At 38.1% G+C, this 18,740-nt stretch overlaps 1 protein-coding gene across 3 annotated transcripts in view; it reads left to right on the top strand.

Annotated features, from left to right (window-relative positions):
- Positions 1-18,740, top strand: part of Eif4enif1 (eukaryotic translation initiation factor 4E nuclear import factor 1) — a 49,390-nt gene continuing 30,650 nt past the window's right edge. For 2 of the 3 annotated variants that reach the window (XM_048798267.1, XM_015504932.2), the window contains exons 1-4: positions 1-84; positions 729-851; positions 12,937-13,010; positions 16,075-16,202. In XM_048798267.1, the coding sequence (XP_048654224.1) occupies positions 756-851; positions 12,937-13,010; positions 16,075-16,202 (298 nt within the window). In that variant the 5' untranslated portion in view covers positions 1-84; positions 729-755. Of the gene's footprint in view, positions 85-727; positions 852-12,936; positions 13,011-16,074; positions 16,203-18,740 lie in introns of those variants that run through there. The other variant, XM_015504933.1, reaches the window with a different exon arrangement.

The following is an 18,740-nucleotide window of genomic DNA, read 5'->3' as shown; positions in this document are numbered from 1 at the left end:
GCGGTGGGCTTGCGCCAGCTACAGCTCAAAGCGCCCGGGCCAGGGGATTTGGCCTCCCGGGCCCCTCCGGCCCGCCTTCCCTCAGTAAGTACGGTCCCCGCCCTTACTCCGAAGAAGGCCGCTGGGCCAGGGCCTGCGCGAGGAGTGGGAGGTTGGCCTGGGGAAGCCGAGTTTCTGAGCTGAACCTAGCGCTCGCCCTTTCCCAGCCACGGGCGCCACTGACATGACCACAGGTGCAGCCGGCTGGGCGAGGGGCGCTTGGGCTGGGTTCTCAGCCCTTGACCTCGAATAACAAGGGGCAGGTGGTGCCGTCCATTGGCAAGTGACAGGCTCTTTACAACACCCTGACTTTTTAAAAGCCTCATCCAGTATACCGTCCCCGACTCCGGGAAACTTCCCCTCCACTCAGTGATGGTTCCTATGGGCGGCCGCGAATCTTGGTTTCTTTTTGTATTAAAGCTGCTTAAAGGTTGTATCCTGAGTTGGGTACCTTCCACTTCTGCTTTCCTTACCCTTATTGGTATTTAGAATACTTAACTAGGAGAGATAACTAAGTTCCAGTGGTTCCTTTTCAAATTTGGTTCCACTTTATATCATAACTTTTGGATTTTTTTTTTTGATAACTATTTTAAGAGATCTCTTTTGAAAGTTTGTTTCTTAAGCAGCAGCTAAAATTTCTGAAAATTTACTGTTTTCTGTGACAAAATTTGTGTTGATTTATTCTCCAGGTGTAAAAAATTGTAGACAAAGGAGCCATGGATAGGAGAAGTGTGGGTGAAGCAGAAAATGGAGATACTTTCCTTGACCTGAAGAAGCTGCCGGCCTCCAAATCCCCTCATCGCTATACAAAAGTAGGCTTTGTTACTAATGAAATAGTGTTTCTTTATGGGTGGGGAGGTCAGTAACATTGTGTAGGTATTTTGTTGACTACCTAAAGTGGTAGTCTGGTTCTGACTCATTTCATGAGCTAAATAATAACTAAATTTAGTAAAACATTGCTTTGAACATTTTTCTGGAAATTTGAATACCAAAAGTTTGCTTTCAAGTAGCTTTCCCTTTTTTTTTGTTGTTGTTGTCAATGTACCTTTATTTGTGGTGCTGAGAGTCGAACCCATTGCTTCACAGTAGCTAGGCAAGCGCTCTACCACTAAGCCACAATCCCAGCCCCTTCTAAATAGCTTTTAAGTGAAGGGAATATTGTCCTGGATCCTGTATGAATATATATGTTGGCACCTAAGTTCTATAACAATTGTGTAATTGATGTTACCGATTTACTTGTTGAGGGTGAGGATTCCAGCTTTGGATGCCTCACAAAATCAGTATTCTCTGTATTGATGTTTCCTTGAGAGGCAAACTACCTACCTATATGAATGATGTGGCCAAGGTAACTGAATTTTTTTTTTTAACCTCCTGTTACAAATTAGATATGGACTCACAAAAATAAGGCTTCAAATATATTTTCATTACCTTAGTATTTGTAGTAATTTTGAACTGCCCATCTGGATATCTTCTTGAGAGGGGCTCCTCAGGAATCACTCTATGGTCATGTATTTATTAGAGATTCTGCAAAGATCAATATCTTGTTTGCTATGGTATGTTTTTGAAGAGGTGACAAGATTCATTGAGCTGTATAGTACATTTCTGGGTACTTGAAATGGTCTGGGCTGGAGTGTATAAAATGTGCTTAAAGAAAGCAATTGGGAGTACTGATGAGAGAGGTTATGTTCTAGATGGGCCCATGTCTTAGTGAATACCCAGTACTGTACTGGTTTATTATCCCTGATTTCCCAGGATACTGATCAAGTCAGGCCATATTTATGTACTGGTGCTACTATTACCTATTTGATAAAGTGTCAGATAGTGTGAAGTTTTCATTTTCAACATTTAGAACTGAACCTTTATGCCAGGCACGGTGGCATATGCCTGTAATCCCAGAGGATTGGGAGGCTGAGGCAGGAGGATCACGAGTTCAAAGACAGCCTCAGCAACTTAGTAAGGCTCTAAACTCAGTGAGACCCTGTGTCTAAATTAAAAAAAAAAAAAAAAAAAAAAAAAAAAAATTTTTTTTTTTTTTTTTTTTTAAAGGCTTGGGGATGCGGCTCAGTGGTTAAGTGCCTCTGGGTTCAATCCCCAGTACAAAAACATACTGAATCCTTCTGGGGTACAGGTGGAGTATTTGGGTATAAAAGGGTTATTGGTTAATTGCTGGTATTTTGTTTGTTTGTTTGTTTATGATTTTTTGTTTTTCAGGACTGGGGATTAAACCCAGATTACCACTGAGCCACATTCCCAGCCCTTATATTTTATTTTGAGATAGGGTCTCTAAGTTGCTGAAACTGGCCTGGAACTTTGCAGTCCTCCTGCCTCAGTCTCCCTAATCACACTAGGATCACAAGCTTGTACCACCAAACCTAACTGTGATTAATTGCTGTTTTAGCACAATCTGTTTTGTCATGAAAGAATGTGAACTGATGGGAAGCTTTTCAGTTCTGCATTCATATTTAGTCTTACCAAATGTAGATGTTCTCAAATTTGAGTTCTTGAGTAGTGTTCCACAACTTGAAGTCACTGCCTAAAATGTTGACAGGTGAATTCTGAGTAAGATAAGCTTATCAGGGGCAGGGGCTATAGCTCAGTGGTAGAGCGCTTGCCTAGCATGCGTGAGGCACTGAGTTCAATCCTCAGCACCACATAAAAATAAACAAATAAAATAAAGGCATTCTGTCCATCTACAACTACCCAAAAAAAAAAATTTTTTTTTAAAGCTTTAAATGGAGGTAAACTGAGTCAGACTGCTTACAAGCTTGTGATTCCTAATCAGAACTTTTTAAATTAAGGTTTTTGCATGTAGCGGTAGGGATTGAACCCAGGACTTCCAGCATGCAGGCAAGCATTCTACAACTGAGCTATCTTCCCAGCCCTGTTTGAATTAAAGTTTTAACTGGTATTCTACTTGGAGAGTCCCAGCAAAGAGACTTTTGAATCACTCTCACACTTTGACCAGAGGGTGGCATGTGTATTTCATCATTGTGTATTTCCTTCTTTATGCTTAAGTCATTTTTAGGAAGATCTTATTGGTCTCTTTTAGGGTAATCCTTGAATTTGTTAGCAGTAAAGATTAAGAAGCTTGCCAGGCATAGTGGCACATGCTGGTAATCCCAGTGACCCCGGAGGCTGAGGCAGGAGGATTTGCAAGTTTGAGGTCAGCCTCAAGATTGAGATAGTGAGGCCCTATCTCAAAATTACAAAATAAAAAGAACAAAAATAAGTGGAAAGAGAGCTCAGTGGTAAAGTTGCCCCTAGGATCAATTCCGTGTGTGTGTGTGTGTGTGTGTGTGTATACAATATATATATAATATATATAAAGATTCAGAAGCTTGTTATAGTCAATTTTTTTATAATCCAACCTCAGAATTCTTAAGTATGCCTTACAGAACTGGTTTAATGAAGCATTTTCTATAACTGGAATAATACATACTGAGATCAAATTATTGGAGTACATAAAGCATTTAGTGAAGTTCCTGCCACTTCATGTTCACAGGATAGAAGGTCTAGAAGCCGTAAAGGGAAACTCATCAATGATTTTTATAGGTGATACTCTGTGGAAACTGGTAAATATAGAGTGTTTCCTTACAAGAGCAGAAAAATACATAGGCTAGATGATAGGGCTCCTTAACCTTTCACCCGTCTTAGTTTAATGTTCAGCGGCTTTTTGGGATAATATTGTCTGTTGTTGAGAATTCAAACTCCCCATCCCCAAATGAAGGTAGAAGAGTGCAGATGTTTGGTCAGGTGCTTTCTAGGGTAAACATAACAGTTTCTCTTTGTGTTAGGACATCCTTTGATCCAGCTTGCTTCTCACATGTTATGTGCTCAGGGATCATATTATAAGTCTATTAACCTTGATAAAGTTAATTCTGCATGGTCCAGAAGATTTGGCTTTTTAAGCAGCTCCCAGGAGGGAACTCACTCATAGTAATAAGACTTTAGTCTTCCTTGGAAAACTTGATAAATGTGTTGGTGTTGTCAGGCAACTGAGATATTCACTCCTCAGGGTTCAGATGGTATCTGTTGTGCTTCCAAGAATATCTTAGGAACTCAAGTTAGAGTCACACTGGGTGCTTTCACACCTATCCATAAGCCTCAGTGACAGTTAACTGGAATGGTTATAAGTGAGTTTATCATATGCATCTGTTTCCTTATGATTTTGAGCCATTAATTAATTTTTGGTACTGGGAATTGAACCTTAAGGGCACTTTCCACTGAGCTACATCCCAGTCCTTTTTTTATTTGTTCTTGAGAGCCAGAGAATGTCTCACTAAATTACTAAGTTGCTTAAGCCTCAACTTTGCAATCCTCATGCCTCAGCCTAGCCATTAATTTATAAACTCAGGTCTATTTTGCTAGGCTAGTTTCCTAAGACCAAAAGCTATCTGTTGGTAGTATTTACATTTGTGTTTTTAAAGTGATTGTATTATATTGAAGGATTTGGGGAGGTTATAGAGTCGAGTCTCATCTGAAAGTTGTAGATGAAAAATGGTTTAGACAGTGATTATCAAAATGTGGCCCTCAAAGTGCAATCATTGCTAGTTAAAAACTTTTCTCAAAATGCAGACACCAACCAACATTAGTATCATCTAGTAACTTGTTACAAATAAAAATCTCAAGTCCGTTTTCTGTTGTATTAAGCCAGAAACTCTAGGGTTTAGATCTCAGCTGTGAGCATTTAATAAGCCCTTCAGGGGATTCTGATTCGAGTTTGCAAATCATTGATTTAGGAAACAGAGACAGCAGTGGTGCTTATATTAGTGGAAAAATCGGGGGGAATCATTCAGCTTTTTCGTACCTCATCAGAAGCTCTCATTTACCAGTTTTTGAAGTGTATTACATCTGATCTATTAGTGATGCCATCTTCTACTTGAAATACAAAATAGAAATGTTTTAGACTGTCCCATTATTCATATTCATGTTTTTCTTAAAGTGAACAGGCTAATCTTAGATCAGAGTGTACATTGTATTGTTCCTCCTTTGCTCCTCCTGTATTTTGCTACCAGCTCCTTATTAAATGTTATCATCTGCCACTTGGACAGGGAACAAAAGCAGAGGATGCTCAAAAAATTCAGCTTATACCAGTGTTGAGCATGCATGTTAAATTTACTAGCTAAAAAGCATGAGTTTTCTTGAGTTTTAACTTAATGTGGGTTCTTTATTACCTTGACTAGTTATAAATGGGCACCATTTTAATTCTTAGTATATGCACAGTCTTCAAAGGAGGCCAGCCTAGTTTGTGGCTGGCTGGCCAGTTGCTCATTGCTGTGGTTACAGCCACATCTATATCTGTGCTTTAAAGCCATTAAGAAAATAGATGAGCAACTGAAGTGGATATATTTGAGCAATCCTCATAGCTTCCATGGAGAGAATCAGTATAAGACTTGAAATCTAGCCTCTGAGAAAAGAATAAAACTTAATTTCAGGTAGAAACAGTAATTACGTAGCCAGTTTTTCCTATACAAAGATTTTGTTGGTAACTTCATGCATATCTTCCGTAAACTGAGTTGAGTACTAGCCTCGAACAGGTGGCTTTTGAGTGACATACTTAGCTAAAAATTAAGGATGCCTGTTTATTTAAAGAAAGACAGAATTATGGTATAAAAGATCATTATATAATCTTAATGTGTCAGCTGTCCAGAAAACCTAGCTAGCCTGGCATAGTGGAACATGTCTGTAATCCCAGCAACTCAAGAGACTGATGCAGGAGTATTGCAAGTTTGAGGCCAGCCTCAGCAACTAAGTGAGACCCTGTCTAAGAATTAAAAGGTCTGGGGATGTAGCTCAGTGGTAAAGCACTGCTGGATTCAATCTCCAGTACCAAAAACTTTGTGAAAAGTTCTCAGACTGGCTGGCAAGACTGTAGATGGCTTTTTTTTTTTTTTTTTTTTTTTTTTTGTTGGTTCTGGGGATTGAACCAGAGGGTGTTCTACCACTGAGCTACATCCTCAGCCTTTTAAATTTTAAGACAGGTTCTCAATAAATTGCTGAGGCTGTCCTCAAACTATGATCCTTCTGCCTTAGCCTCATGAGTCGTTGGGATTACGTACGTGTATCATCACATCCAACTAAGACCATAGATATGATAACTTTCTCTAACTATTATTCTTGAAAAGTTGGGATTCAGGGACCTTGCCCCCATGAATGTCCTTTCCTACTTGCTTATCATGGTGGACACTTCTAGCCAGATAAGAAGCCAGTCATTGTACAATTAGATCCTTTAACATAAAAATTTATGGTGGGACCTTTAAGAGAAGGCTAGATTAGAAGCAACCTGCCTGAGAATGTGGCTTTTTGACTTACGGTTCCCAGTAGTCCACTGGACAGTGGCAAGGCCAGCACTAAGTGGCTGAGCTGTGGGAAAGGGTGGTATACCTTCCCTTACTCCCTTAAGAGCATTGAGAGAGGATAAGGAGAGGTTGAGTCCCACTCTTGGATTAGGATCTCCACTCTACCATGTGGCCTTCAGCCATATATTTAATGTCTCTAAATTTCATCCTTTTGCTCTGTAAAATGAAAATAGAATAAGACCTATCTTGTAGGACTTTATGGAGAATACTGGAGAAAATGCATGCCAAGTGCTTAGAAAAGTGCCTGACACAGTAAATGCTAACTGCTTATGATCTATTCATCTCTAGGTCACTTCTAGATGCTTTGGCCATTAACAATGAAATTGTTTGTTTTTTAAACACCTATCTTAATTATAAAATATTGATTTTTTTTTTAAATTTTCTTGTGAATTGAAATCAGTTCACAGAGGTAGAGTTCACCTTTTGTTCTCTTCTATAAATGTGACTCAGGTAAAATTCTTCTATAATGTCAGAATGCGTAGTGGGAGTAGATACTAAAAGATGTACCTCCTTTAGCTACAAACTTTAGATCAAGATGCTTATTTTCTAAGTGTCATTGGTAAACCATTCCATTTTAATATGGAACCAGAAAGCCCTAAAAGATTTACATATTTAGGTTTCCTTTAGTATTTTCTGCCTGTTTACTTATTGTTTTACTTTGCTTATATCCGTTGTATGAGCACTTTTTAAAGCCAAGGTTTATTTTTATTGCATTGGCCAGATCAGTGAAAAATACATGAACCAAAAAGAAAAAAATGCTTTCCTGTTTTTTCCATTCCCATTTTCTTAATTTCATATAAATTCTTCCATTAGAAGAAAATTATATCAAATCAGTCACTGATAGATGCTTGGGTGAATCCAGGTGTAAGACTTATTTGCCAACATTGTGTGATCTGATATAAATCCCAACCTCCTATAATAACTAAATGGTGCCCTTTTAGCAACTAGCTTCATGAATGGGAGATGATGGAATGAATCCCCCACACCCCATGTGTGGTTGTTCACTATTGCCCTATTAATGCTGTTGTGATCTATTTTTAAAGCTTTCTAATCTCCCCCTCCTTCAGTACTTGGAATTGAATGAAAGACCTCACAGATAGTAGGCAAGTGCTCTACCACTGAGCTACACTACCAGCCCGTTTTATTTTTTGAGATAGGATCTCACTAAGTTGCTGAGGCTGGCTTCAAACTTGTGATCATCCTGCCCCAGTCTCCCAAGTCACTAGGATTATAGATGTGTGACATCGGGCCTAGCTTAAAACTTTCTAATCTTTTGAGAAAGTTACTCTATAGAATGAAGTGTTTGGTCAGTTCAGCAACCATCTGCAAGCCTAATGGGTCAGGACCAACACTAGTGGGCATGTGGAGGGTAAGAACAAGGAAAGGTGGTCAAAGATGGACCTCAACCTAATTGCTACTGTCAGAACAGTCACCCTCTTCAGGAAGAGCTTAGGTTACTTCTAGAGTGCTTTGGCCATTAACAATGAAATAGTTTGTTTCTTAAACACCTATCTTAATTATAAAATATTGAATTTTTAAATTTTCTTGTGTATTGAAATCAGTTCACAAAGTCTGTAGAGTTCACCTTTTGTCCTCTTCTATAAATGTGACTTGGGTAAAATTATTTTTTTTTATTTTTATTTTTTTAGTTGTAATTGGACACAATATCTTCATTTTATTTATATGTGGTGCTAAGGATCGAACCCAGGGAGGGCTTCACTCGTTCTAGGCAAGCACTCTACCTCTGAGCCACAACCCCAGCCTGGTAAAATTCTTCTATAATTTCAGAATGCATAGTTGCTTCTGCGTAGGATCCTACAGAAAGAAATTGCTTAGGATCTTAACTATTGTTGTTTTGGACTTATATTCAGATTAATTTGCTTTCTGCTTTAATGATGACCACCAAAAGTGGGTGCCCACATTGGTAATTCACAAATAGATTGGGGAAGTTTCACAGTTACTCTTTAAGGAAGACTGCTGCAACTAAGAAAATGTGTTCATACTTCCTTGGGTATGTGACACTTGGGCAAATAACAGATTGTTCTTGCCTGATCAAGTTTTAGTAACTTGTGCAAAAACTGAGGTCTCAGCTGGGTATTGACTCATTTTTTTTGTCCAGGTGATAATTTTTGTGAAATTGCCCATTATCAGTAAGTTCCCATGGATTCTTACAAAAGGGTAAACTCACATTCTCTCATGAAATATTCATGAGGAGGGAGCACTCCTAGTTAAGAGTGGGCATTTTCCAAGTATTTAGCCACAGTTGAGAGTTTTCTTCGAAAGTATCCCCAAAAGGTCTGTTTTTCCAGAAATTACTGATGTGAAGGGCTTTTAATGAGATGGCAGTTGAACACTTCTCTTAAGAGACTGGAAGAGCCATAAGGGCAAGGATAAGAATCATCTGCTGATGCTGGGCACTGAGCCTGGAACACAGGAAGAGTTCTGTAGACAGTGAAGAAAAGAGCAATTGCAATAACTTAACTCGTGGTTTCTTTCCTCACTGCTTAAGGGAGGGATTCTCTCAGGCATTTTAAAGGGGGATACTATCTTTTATACATTTTTAGGACCTTTTGGAATGTAACACATTTGGCTTTCTAAACCCAGCAAGGAGGCGCCCTCTCTTGGACCTTGGGCCACATTTTGAGAAAAATGCTCAATTCAAAGCTTTTTTTCTTCTTCTTTTTTTTTTTTTTTTTCCTTTATGGTGCTGGGAATTGAATCTAGGGCCTTAGGCATGTCGCATGAGTACTCTACCACTAAGCTACACTATTGGCCTCAACTCAAAGTAGTAATTTTTTTTTTTTTATACTAGGTTTTTAACCATGGGTGCTTTGCTGCTGAGCCACATCACCAGTCTTTTTATTTTATTTTATTTTATTTTGAGGAAGGGTCTCTCTAAGTTACTTAGGACCTGGCTCAGTTGCTGAGCTGGACTTGAATTTGCTATTCTCCTTCCTTAACCTCCCAAGTTGCTGGGATCACAGGCAGCACCACTGCATCTGTCATTAAAATATTTCTTTATCTTGACCAGCAGGACCAAAATTTGGCCCTCCTAAATGTTTTGTGGATGTGTTAAAATGTTAATCTTTTCCGGTTGATTCTTTTTTTTTTTTTTTTTTTTTTTTAATATTTATTTTTTAGTTTCAGGTGGATACAGTATTGTTTTTTATTTTTATGTGGTGCTGAGGATCAAACCCAGTGCCTCACACATGCTAGGCGAGCACTCTACCCCTTGAGCCACAATCCCAGCCCTTCTGGTTGATTCTTAAATCATCAGCGTTTCAGCAAATAGCTAATAGTAATGAAGAACTTAGATCCTTGTTATATGTTGGAGTTAAAAGGTTTTTTTCCTCCAAACAAACCCCATTGTTTAGAAACTTCTGTATATTGAGAATACATTTATTTTTTTAAATTGGCTTTTTTTAGTTATACTTAATGAGAATATGTACATTTAACGGTGAAGTATATCATCCTTGGGTAGCAATATGCCAAGGTTCTTAGTTTGATGTTTGAATTTGAGAAGGGTAAGGCAATTTGTAATAATCTTTGAGTTACATCTTTGTTGTTGTTGTTTGTTTTTTTAATGTGGTGCCCGGGAATCGAACATAGTGCCTTGTGCATGCTAGGCAAGCACTCTACCACTGAGCCACAACCCCGGCCCCTTGAGTTACTTCTAGTAGCAGAAAATTATTTATTTGACAGTGTTGTTTTTTTTTTTTTTTTTTCCCTCCCCTGTAGTATTATGTGTATTTCCTACGTTGCAGGGTATTTCCTGTTTCTACCTGAATATATTTTCCTCCTTCAGTGGGGAGGTGGTGGTGCTAAGGACCAAACTCAGGGCCTCATTGAATATTAGGCAAGGGCTGTATCACTGTAAACTGGAAAACTTTGAAGCCTTTTGCACAGTGCTTTTTAGGATTTTGTACTGTGACATCTGCTATTGGTATTACTACTATTGGTCTATTTGCCCTGCCTCCCTGCCCCCCTGCCCCAATGTTGTATTTATCTCCACAGGTCTGTTTTGTTTTGTTTTGTGCTTCTGGGGATTGAACTAGGACCTTGAGCATGCTAGGCAAAGCTCTTTCACTAAGCTATATCCCCATCCCATCTTCAAAGCTCTGACACTCTATCTGCCCTGCACATTTGTCTGAACTCTTGTCTTTATTGATTTATAGGTGGCATGACAGTTTTTTTAATTTATTGTGTTTTGGTTTTTGTATTGGGGGATTGAACCCAGGGGTGCTTAGCCACTGAACTATATCCCCAGCTTTTTTATTTTTTATTTTGAGACAGGGTCTCATTAAATTGCTTAGCGCCTCGCTGAATTGCTAGGGCTGACTTTGAACTTGAGATCCTCCCCTGCCTCAGTCTCCCAAGCCACTGGGATTACAGGTGTGTGCCTCTGTGCCCGGCCTTTGACAGTTTTTTTGAGAATTTAGAGTGCCTCTAGACATTGTCTTATATTTGAAATTCTGTTTATCTTAGGCATTATTATCTTTAGGTATTTCTACCCAATAAATAAGGTAATTTATAAGTAAATCCTAAATAAATGAAAGTATTTAATTGATATCCTGGTTTTAAAACTAAAATTTCCTCTGGTTGTAGGATATTTTGCTCACCTGAAAACATTTAAAGACTCCAGCAATCTGAAGACACTGAGTGAATTTGTGCCATTGTTATATGCAGTGATTCCTATAGGCTGAGAGAGCAAATCTATCCCTCTGATACCTCAAAATATGGAAGCAGCCTGCATTCTCCTCTTGTGAGGTCTGGAATGGGAGTGTTGTAGAGGTCATGGCACAATGCTCCATGCTTTCTTGCTAGGCAGTTGCAGCATTTTACTGCTAATGAAAGTTTGTGAATTGCTTTATTTATTTTATTATGAAAATGTTTATATATATATCAATAAGAGGCAGTCGATTTTGTGTATATTCATATAAGTGTGCATGTATGTGTATTGGTTTGTATGTATGTTTGCATCCATATAGAAATGCATGTGTTTCCTGGGTCAGATGAAAGAGCCTATAACCAAATAAACATACACCTTGTTCCCAGATTTTGGTTTCTTATGGGACTAGAATTTCTCAGAGAAATGGCTAAATCCAGCATTAGGACAGGATAGGTACAAGCTAAATCAGTAAAGCAGTGTTTTTTTATTTGTTTTGTTTTGTTTTTACAAAAGATGGGAGCATATTGAAAGAACATGTGAGCCAGCCTGAAAAAGCTTCAGCTGACAATCTGGGATAATTTGGGCACTAAAATAATTAAGAACAATAACAAATTATAGATCATTGGAAAAACTAAGAATCATGATTCCATATCAATATAAAGAATAACTGGGGAGCTGGGATTGTGGCTCAGTGGTAGAGCATTTGCCTAGTATGTGTGAGGCACTGGGTTCGATTCTCTGCACCACATATGAATAAATGAATAAAGTAAAGACATAATGTCTAAAAGAATTTTTTTTAAAAATAATAACTGGGGGAGAAGGAAAGATGTATGTTTACATATGATGCCAAGTGCTAGCAGCTGAATATCATGGCATCCAGCAGTGATACTGTTTCTCTTAAGTTAGTGTTTGGCTCCAGGAATACTTTAACCTTAAGCATAAGGAAACCTCAGACAAAGCCAAAATGAATGTTCTCTTAAAAAGTGAGAGGTAGGTATGTAGTAGAGCACTTACCTAGCAAGTTCTAGGTCCTAGATTCAATCCCAATACTGCAAAAAAGGGAGAGAGACTACATTATTTAGAAATGTCAGTGTCATAGTAGATAAAAGTTGTAGAGACCCAAGTGAGATAACAACCAGATTCTAGACTAGTTCCTGTGTTTGAAGGGAGAGAAAGTAAAAATAAATGACAAAATTGGAATGGGGGGGTAGATTAAAGTATTATTGATAACTGTAGTTATATAAATCTGACAGGCCTTTTCAACCAGGGTCTGCAGAAGTCCCTATATCTGAAGTCATCTATTGTTTGTGATGGGTTGATGTCTCTCTTCTGCTGAAGACACAGTCCTTGAGAGAATGGAAAAAGTGTCCCTGAAATAATTTCTGAGCTGGGCAAGGTGTTACATGCCTAATCTTAGCTACTCAGGAGGCTAAGGCAGAAGGATTACAATTTGAGGCCAGCCTTTGGCATCTTAGCAAGACCCTGTCTCAAAATTAAAAAGAAAAAAAAATCTGTAGGGCCAGATTCTCTCTTGGAACTAGATAAGAGATTGTAAAAGAATATTCTCATTCTTTTTTTGTTATAATTATCAACTTTAATTGTGCAACTTGATGGTTTTCACTGACATTTCTATACGTGCATAAATTGTGCATTTATCACAATTACCATCCCGCTAAACCATTACCTCACTTCCATTGCATAGCATTCTTGTCCAAACCTCCAGTCCTTCCTGAAATAAGTCAAAAGTACAAATAAGAATTGTGTGAAATGTTTAAGGTAGATACTCAGAATTAATCAGAGGAGAAAGAAGTTGAAAGTGTATGGCCTGAAAACTGTAATTCAAAATCCCCATTTGATTTCTCTTTTTAGGAGGAGCTCTTGGATATAAAAGAACGCCCCCATTCCAAACAGAGACCTTCATGCCTTTCCGAAAAATATGACAGGTATCACTATCATTATAAGTCATTAAGTTCTACTTGTAAATTTTTTGTTCATTTGTTTTATCACACTTGGTAAATTAAGAATAATCTTAAGGTTTTTGGGCACAATTATAAATGAAGAAAGGACTTCATGAGATAATAACATGAACTTCAGGAAACTGATCATGAAACTAAAACTAGAAAATGATTTGATCAAAGTCACATAGAAAGCAGAAAAAATAGGGCTGGAGTTATAGCTTAGTGGTAGAAAGCTTGCCTCGCATGCACAAGGACCTGGGTTCAACAGCCAGTACTACAACAACAAAATAAACAGGAAAGAGAGATGAGACTTGAACCCAAGAGTCCTCACCAGGATCTTTTCTCCATACTTTATGGTTCTTGCTCTGTGCTTTTAGGGTACTTCTTTAAGGGCCTGCCCCAGGAGTGTTCTAAGCCCTTTACCTGTGTCCCCCCAAACCAATAACCATTTAATCATTCACATTAGCCTTATTGCTTCTTAGCCTCTTTTAGAAAAGATAGACAGCTTTGGTTTGAAGACACTACAACTGAAAATGGTCTGAAAATCTCCTATAATAACCCTCTCTCATACTTCTTATGATCACCTTAGTCATTTCTTAAATAGCAAGGTAAGGGGCTGGATTGTGGCTCAGTGGTGGAGTGTTTGCCTCACACTGGATTTGATCCTCAGCACTACATAAAAATAAAGGTATTTTGTCCATCTATAATCTATAACTAAAATAATTAAAAAATAAATAAAATGTAAAGATCCATCAAGAACTAAAAATATATATTAAAAAATGAAAGTAGATGATTCATATTTGTTCATGTTTTTAACATACAAAGTATCATATTAGGTTTCATTTCTTAGTTGAGTGGGTCACTTAAATTTTGTATGTGGACTCAAGGCTGTTAAACCTAGATGCTTCACCACATTCTCCTGATGAAGATGATATTGGAATAATGACTATTTTGATTGGCTAGCATTTTTAGCATTTATCTTCAGATATGCCTGTGGTGTTGGTTTCCTTGTTTTTTTGTTTGTTTGTTTTTCATTGTAAAACCTTTTTATGCCTCAGGTTGGAATTGTTGCAACTGTTTCTTCTTGACACAGTTATAAGCAGGGGCTGAGGCTGTGGCGCAGCAGAAGCACACTTGCCCAGCATTTGTGAGAATTGGATTCAGTTCTCAGCACCTCAAAAAAATAAATAAAATAAAGGTCTATCAACAACTAAAAAAACATTTAAAAAAAATAAAGTTATAAGCAGACATACTAACTTTTATTCTGAAGTAGGGACATTGTACCTAGTGATAATACCAAAAATAAGAGATGAAGAGGAAAAGAGCTTCATTCTGTTGTTTCTCTTCTCTTTGAGAATGAAGATTTGTTGGGCTCTTAAACTCCAAGTAATCCTCACAAACAGCAGAAGATAGGTAATATCTCCTTTATTGTAAAAGGTTTCAAACTGAGAGGTTGGCTCACTTTTTCAAATGAGCCACTGGTAGAGCACTTGCCTACCATGTGCAAGATGTGTATTTACTCCCCCAGTACTACAAAAATAAAAAGTTATGTACCTACTACATAGTAAATACTGAGTCAAGTGCTGCCACATACTTCTGCTTCATGGAAGGCAGCCCACGAAAGACATATGTGGAGTATGATGTCACTATATAGTGCAGCCTGTTCTGCTTTATGGTTATCCTTTTTGTGAAGACAGCCCAAAAACATGTCTAGGATGTGGTAGCAAAGCTAGAATTTGATCCCAGATTGTTGGGCTCCAGAGCTTTTGCTCTGCACAGTCTACTGCCTATCACTTCATTAAAGAGGGAGTCAAAGGGCTGGTGTTGTGACTCAGCGGTAGAATGCTCATCTACCATGTGGGAGGCACTGGGTTTGATCCTCAGCACCACATAAAAATAAATAAAATAAAGGTATTGTGTCTAACTACAAAAAAGGGGGGAGGGGATCAACACAAAAACCTAAACTACACATCCTAGGTGCTAAAGAGATGTCCTGCTTGTGGAAAAAGTGAGACTGCATAAAGTTTTGGAAAAAATACATATTAAACATTCCAGGAAGTGCTTCTGTTAAAAGGATTAAGGTTTTTTGTTTTTGTTTTTTCTTTTTATCAGCTGTTAGTACTGATGAGTAATCAAAATGTTTATGAAAATTTTTGTATAGGACAAGTATAGTTACTATAATCCATATGTACCCCTAAGATTTGTGCCCTACATGTTTCCTTTGTATACAGACCACTGGTTGGTTATTTGTTTAGTACTAGGGATTGAACTTCCACTGAGCTACATCCCTTTCCTATTTATTTATTTATTTATTTATGGTGCCAGGGATTGAATTCAGGGACGCTTAACCACTGAGCCACATCCCTAGCCCTTTTTTGTATTTTATTTAGAGACAAGGTCTCACTGAGTTGCTTAGGGCCTTGCTAAATTGCTGAGGCTGGCCTTGAACTCGCCATCTTTCTGCCACAGCCCCACAAGCTGCTGAGATTACAGGCATCTACCATCATACTGTCTTCCTCTTTATTTTTTATTGAGACAAGGTCTCACTAAGTCACTGAGGGTCTCACTAAATTTTTCCCCCCTTGAGTACCAAGGATCAAACCCAGGGGCAACTTACCACTGAACCACATCCCCAGCCCTCACTAAGTCGCTAGGGTTCATTAATTTGCTGAGGCTGGATTTGAACTTGCTTCCCTTCTACCTCAGCCTCCCGAGCCACTGGGATTACAGTGTGCCACCACACCCAGCTAAATTCCTGAGACTGGCCTCAAACTTGGGATACTCCTTCCTCAGTTTCTGATTGACTGGGATTACAGGCATGCACTACATTACCCAGCACACCATTGGTTTCAAGTTCATGTTGGTATTATTAAATTAATTGCTTGTTTTTGTTCTCATCTTAAGAGGTAACCATTCTGAAGGCAACCATGAAATTTTGTATTGGAAAGGGGTTTCCTTAACTTATTACCTGAAGAGGTTAGAGATTAGACTACCCACGTATATAGTTCATGGCTGCAAATGCTAACTCTCAGTACCTTTTGACCTACAGTGATGGTGTCTGGGACCCTGAGAAGTGGCATGCCTCTCTTTACCCAGCTTCAGGGCGTAGCTCACCAGTGGAAAACCTGAAGAAAGAGTTGGATAATGACCGACCCTCCCTGGTGCGTAGGATCATAGGTGAGTGAGTACAGTCTCTTATAAGTAGAGACAGAGGTTTGGGGGAGGCAAGCTCTTAGCTGCTAGTTTCATTGTTAGCTGTGAGTTTTATGTATGGTGGCAGGGAGCTGTTTTCAGGAAACTGATTTACTAGTTGAAATTTTCCTAATTAATAAGGTAATACTATAATCTTCCTATATGGCAATGGCAAGTAGACTATGTTATTAGGATATGTAGAGATGTCTTTCATTGGTGTGCATAATAACAAAGCTGTTTTGTAAATCTGATCATGCTTCATCTCATACAAGATTAGTACTTAGGTGTAAATTGGTTCTGGCAATTATTAATTTATAATGAACTGTGAGCAAAATAGAGTTTGGAAATGGTTTGAGACTAGAATAAAGTTTGATCTTATGTACCTTTTCTCTTTAAACTAGAAAAGATATTATTTAAGGGTGAAATGGGGACTTGGCAATATAAAAATCATTTAAGGAACTCGTAAGAAATTCTTTTGAGATGAGAAGACCCATCATAAAAACTTGGAACTGAGCAAAGAAGATATGGGTGGCTCTAGATTGAGTTGTAAGTTTCTCCTACACAAACTGGGCACAGTAGCACACACCTATAATCGTTGGGACTTGAAAGGATGAGATAGGAGGATCACAAGTTCAAGACCAGCCTGAGCAATTTAGTACAGCCCTAAGCAACTTGGCAAGACCTTATCTCAAAATATAAAAAGAGCCGGGGATGTGGCTCAGTGGTAAAGTGACCCTGGGTTCAATGTCCAGTATCCAAAAAAAAGATTGTTCTATACAGTCTGTAAGTACACTTAGGCTGAAGATACATCTCAGTGGTAGAACATTTGTCTATCATGCATGAGGCCCAGGGATCAATCCCCAGTACCACCCAAAAACAAAACAAAAAATGTATGTGTGTCCACACACATTCTAACAGAATTAGAGACTTTATTAAAATGGTGAAAACTCCCAGACATTGTAGCACATACATATCATCCCAGCAGCTTGGGAGGCTGAAGCAGGAGGATCTGGAGTTCAAAGCCAGCCCCAGCAACTTAGACCCTATTTCTAAATATTTTTTAAGAGGGCTGGGGGCTGGGCTATAGCTCAGTGGTAGAGTGCTTGCCTAGCATGTGTGAAGCACTGGGTTCAATCCTCAACACCACATAGATACAATACCTTTATTTATTTTTTTATCTACAATTTTTAAAAAGTGGGGGTGCTGGGGAATGTGGCTTGGCAGTTAAGCACCCCTGGGTTCAATCCCTGCTATCAAGAAAGAAAAAAAAAAAGTGAAAATTTAGAAGGAACATGAATATCCATTAGTGGAAGTAGATTGAATAGACTTTGGTATATCCATATATAGGATTATTACATTGTTTGTTCTGTCACAATGTGTTATAGGTGTGTTTATTATAAATTATATGCATGTATATTGAGTAATAATCTAGTTATACAAAACTATCTACATTGTATCCTGTTTTTGAAAAAACAGACTAGCACAGATATTCCAGGAAAGTCTATACCAAAACATCCTGAAACTAATTCTGGTGAGATGACTAAAGGAAGTTCTTCTCAATTGGACTAAACTTCAGTTTTCTGGGTTTTCTAGGAAAATATTTTTTACATGACAACATGTTTGTTTTTCTTAGTTTATTAAAATTTACATACATTAGCCTGCACATACAGAATGCCATTAGAAAAAGTTCAGACTGTTGTGTAACTTGTGAAACCATTACCACAATAAAGTAAAAATACTAAGCATTTCCATCACCCCCCAAAATTACCAGGTATCTGAGTCCCTCCTTTTAACCTCTCCTCACCCTCCTCAACCAGGCAAGCTGTAAATTGCTTTCTATCACTGTAGACCAGTATATATTTCTTAGAATTGTATATAAATGGAATTGTTACAATGTGTACTCCTCATGTATACCTTCTTTCACTCAATTAAGATTTATCCCTGTAGTTCAATGTGTAGTTTGTTCTTTTTTATTCCATTATATGGATTCATCACATTTTATCCATTTATCAGTTGATAGACATTTGGGTTGTTTAGTTTTTGACTGTTAACCAAAGCTGCTGTGAACATTAATGTATAAGTCTCTGCATGGACATATGCTTTCTTATCTCTTGGCTAAATACCTGGGTGTAAAATGCCTGAGTTGTATGGTAAATGTATATTTAATGTTTTGAAAAACTGCCAAACTCTTTGACAAAGTGTTCTATTTTACATTTCCACCAGCAGAATATGAGGGTTCTGCTTGTTCCACGTTCCTGTCAGCACTTGAAATGTTCACTTTTTAATTTTAGCCATTCTAATAGGTGTGTAGTGATATCACATGGTCTAATTTGCATTTCCCTTTTCATGTGGTGTTTTTTTTGGTGGTGGTGGTTGTTTTTAGTTTTTGTTTTTTGAGACAGGGTCTCGTGAAGTTACTGAGGCTGGTCTCAAACTTGTGATCCTCTTTCCTTAGCCTCCCCAGGTGCTGGGATTATGGGTGTACACCACCATGTCCACTCTTTTTTTTTTTTTTTTTTTTTT

This window comes from Marmota marmota, unplaced genomic scaffold, assembly GCF_001458135.2.
Source record: "Marmota marmota marmota unplaced genomic scaffold, marMar, whole genome shotgun sequence".
Taxonomy (NCBI): domain Eukaryota; kingdom Metazoa; phylum Chordata; class Mammalia; order Rodentia; family Sciuridae; genus Marmota; species Marmota marmota.
The sequence above is the reverse complement of the archived record's forward strand: the minus strand, read 5'-3'. Positions and strand labels throughout refer to the sequence as shown.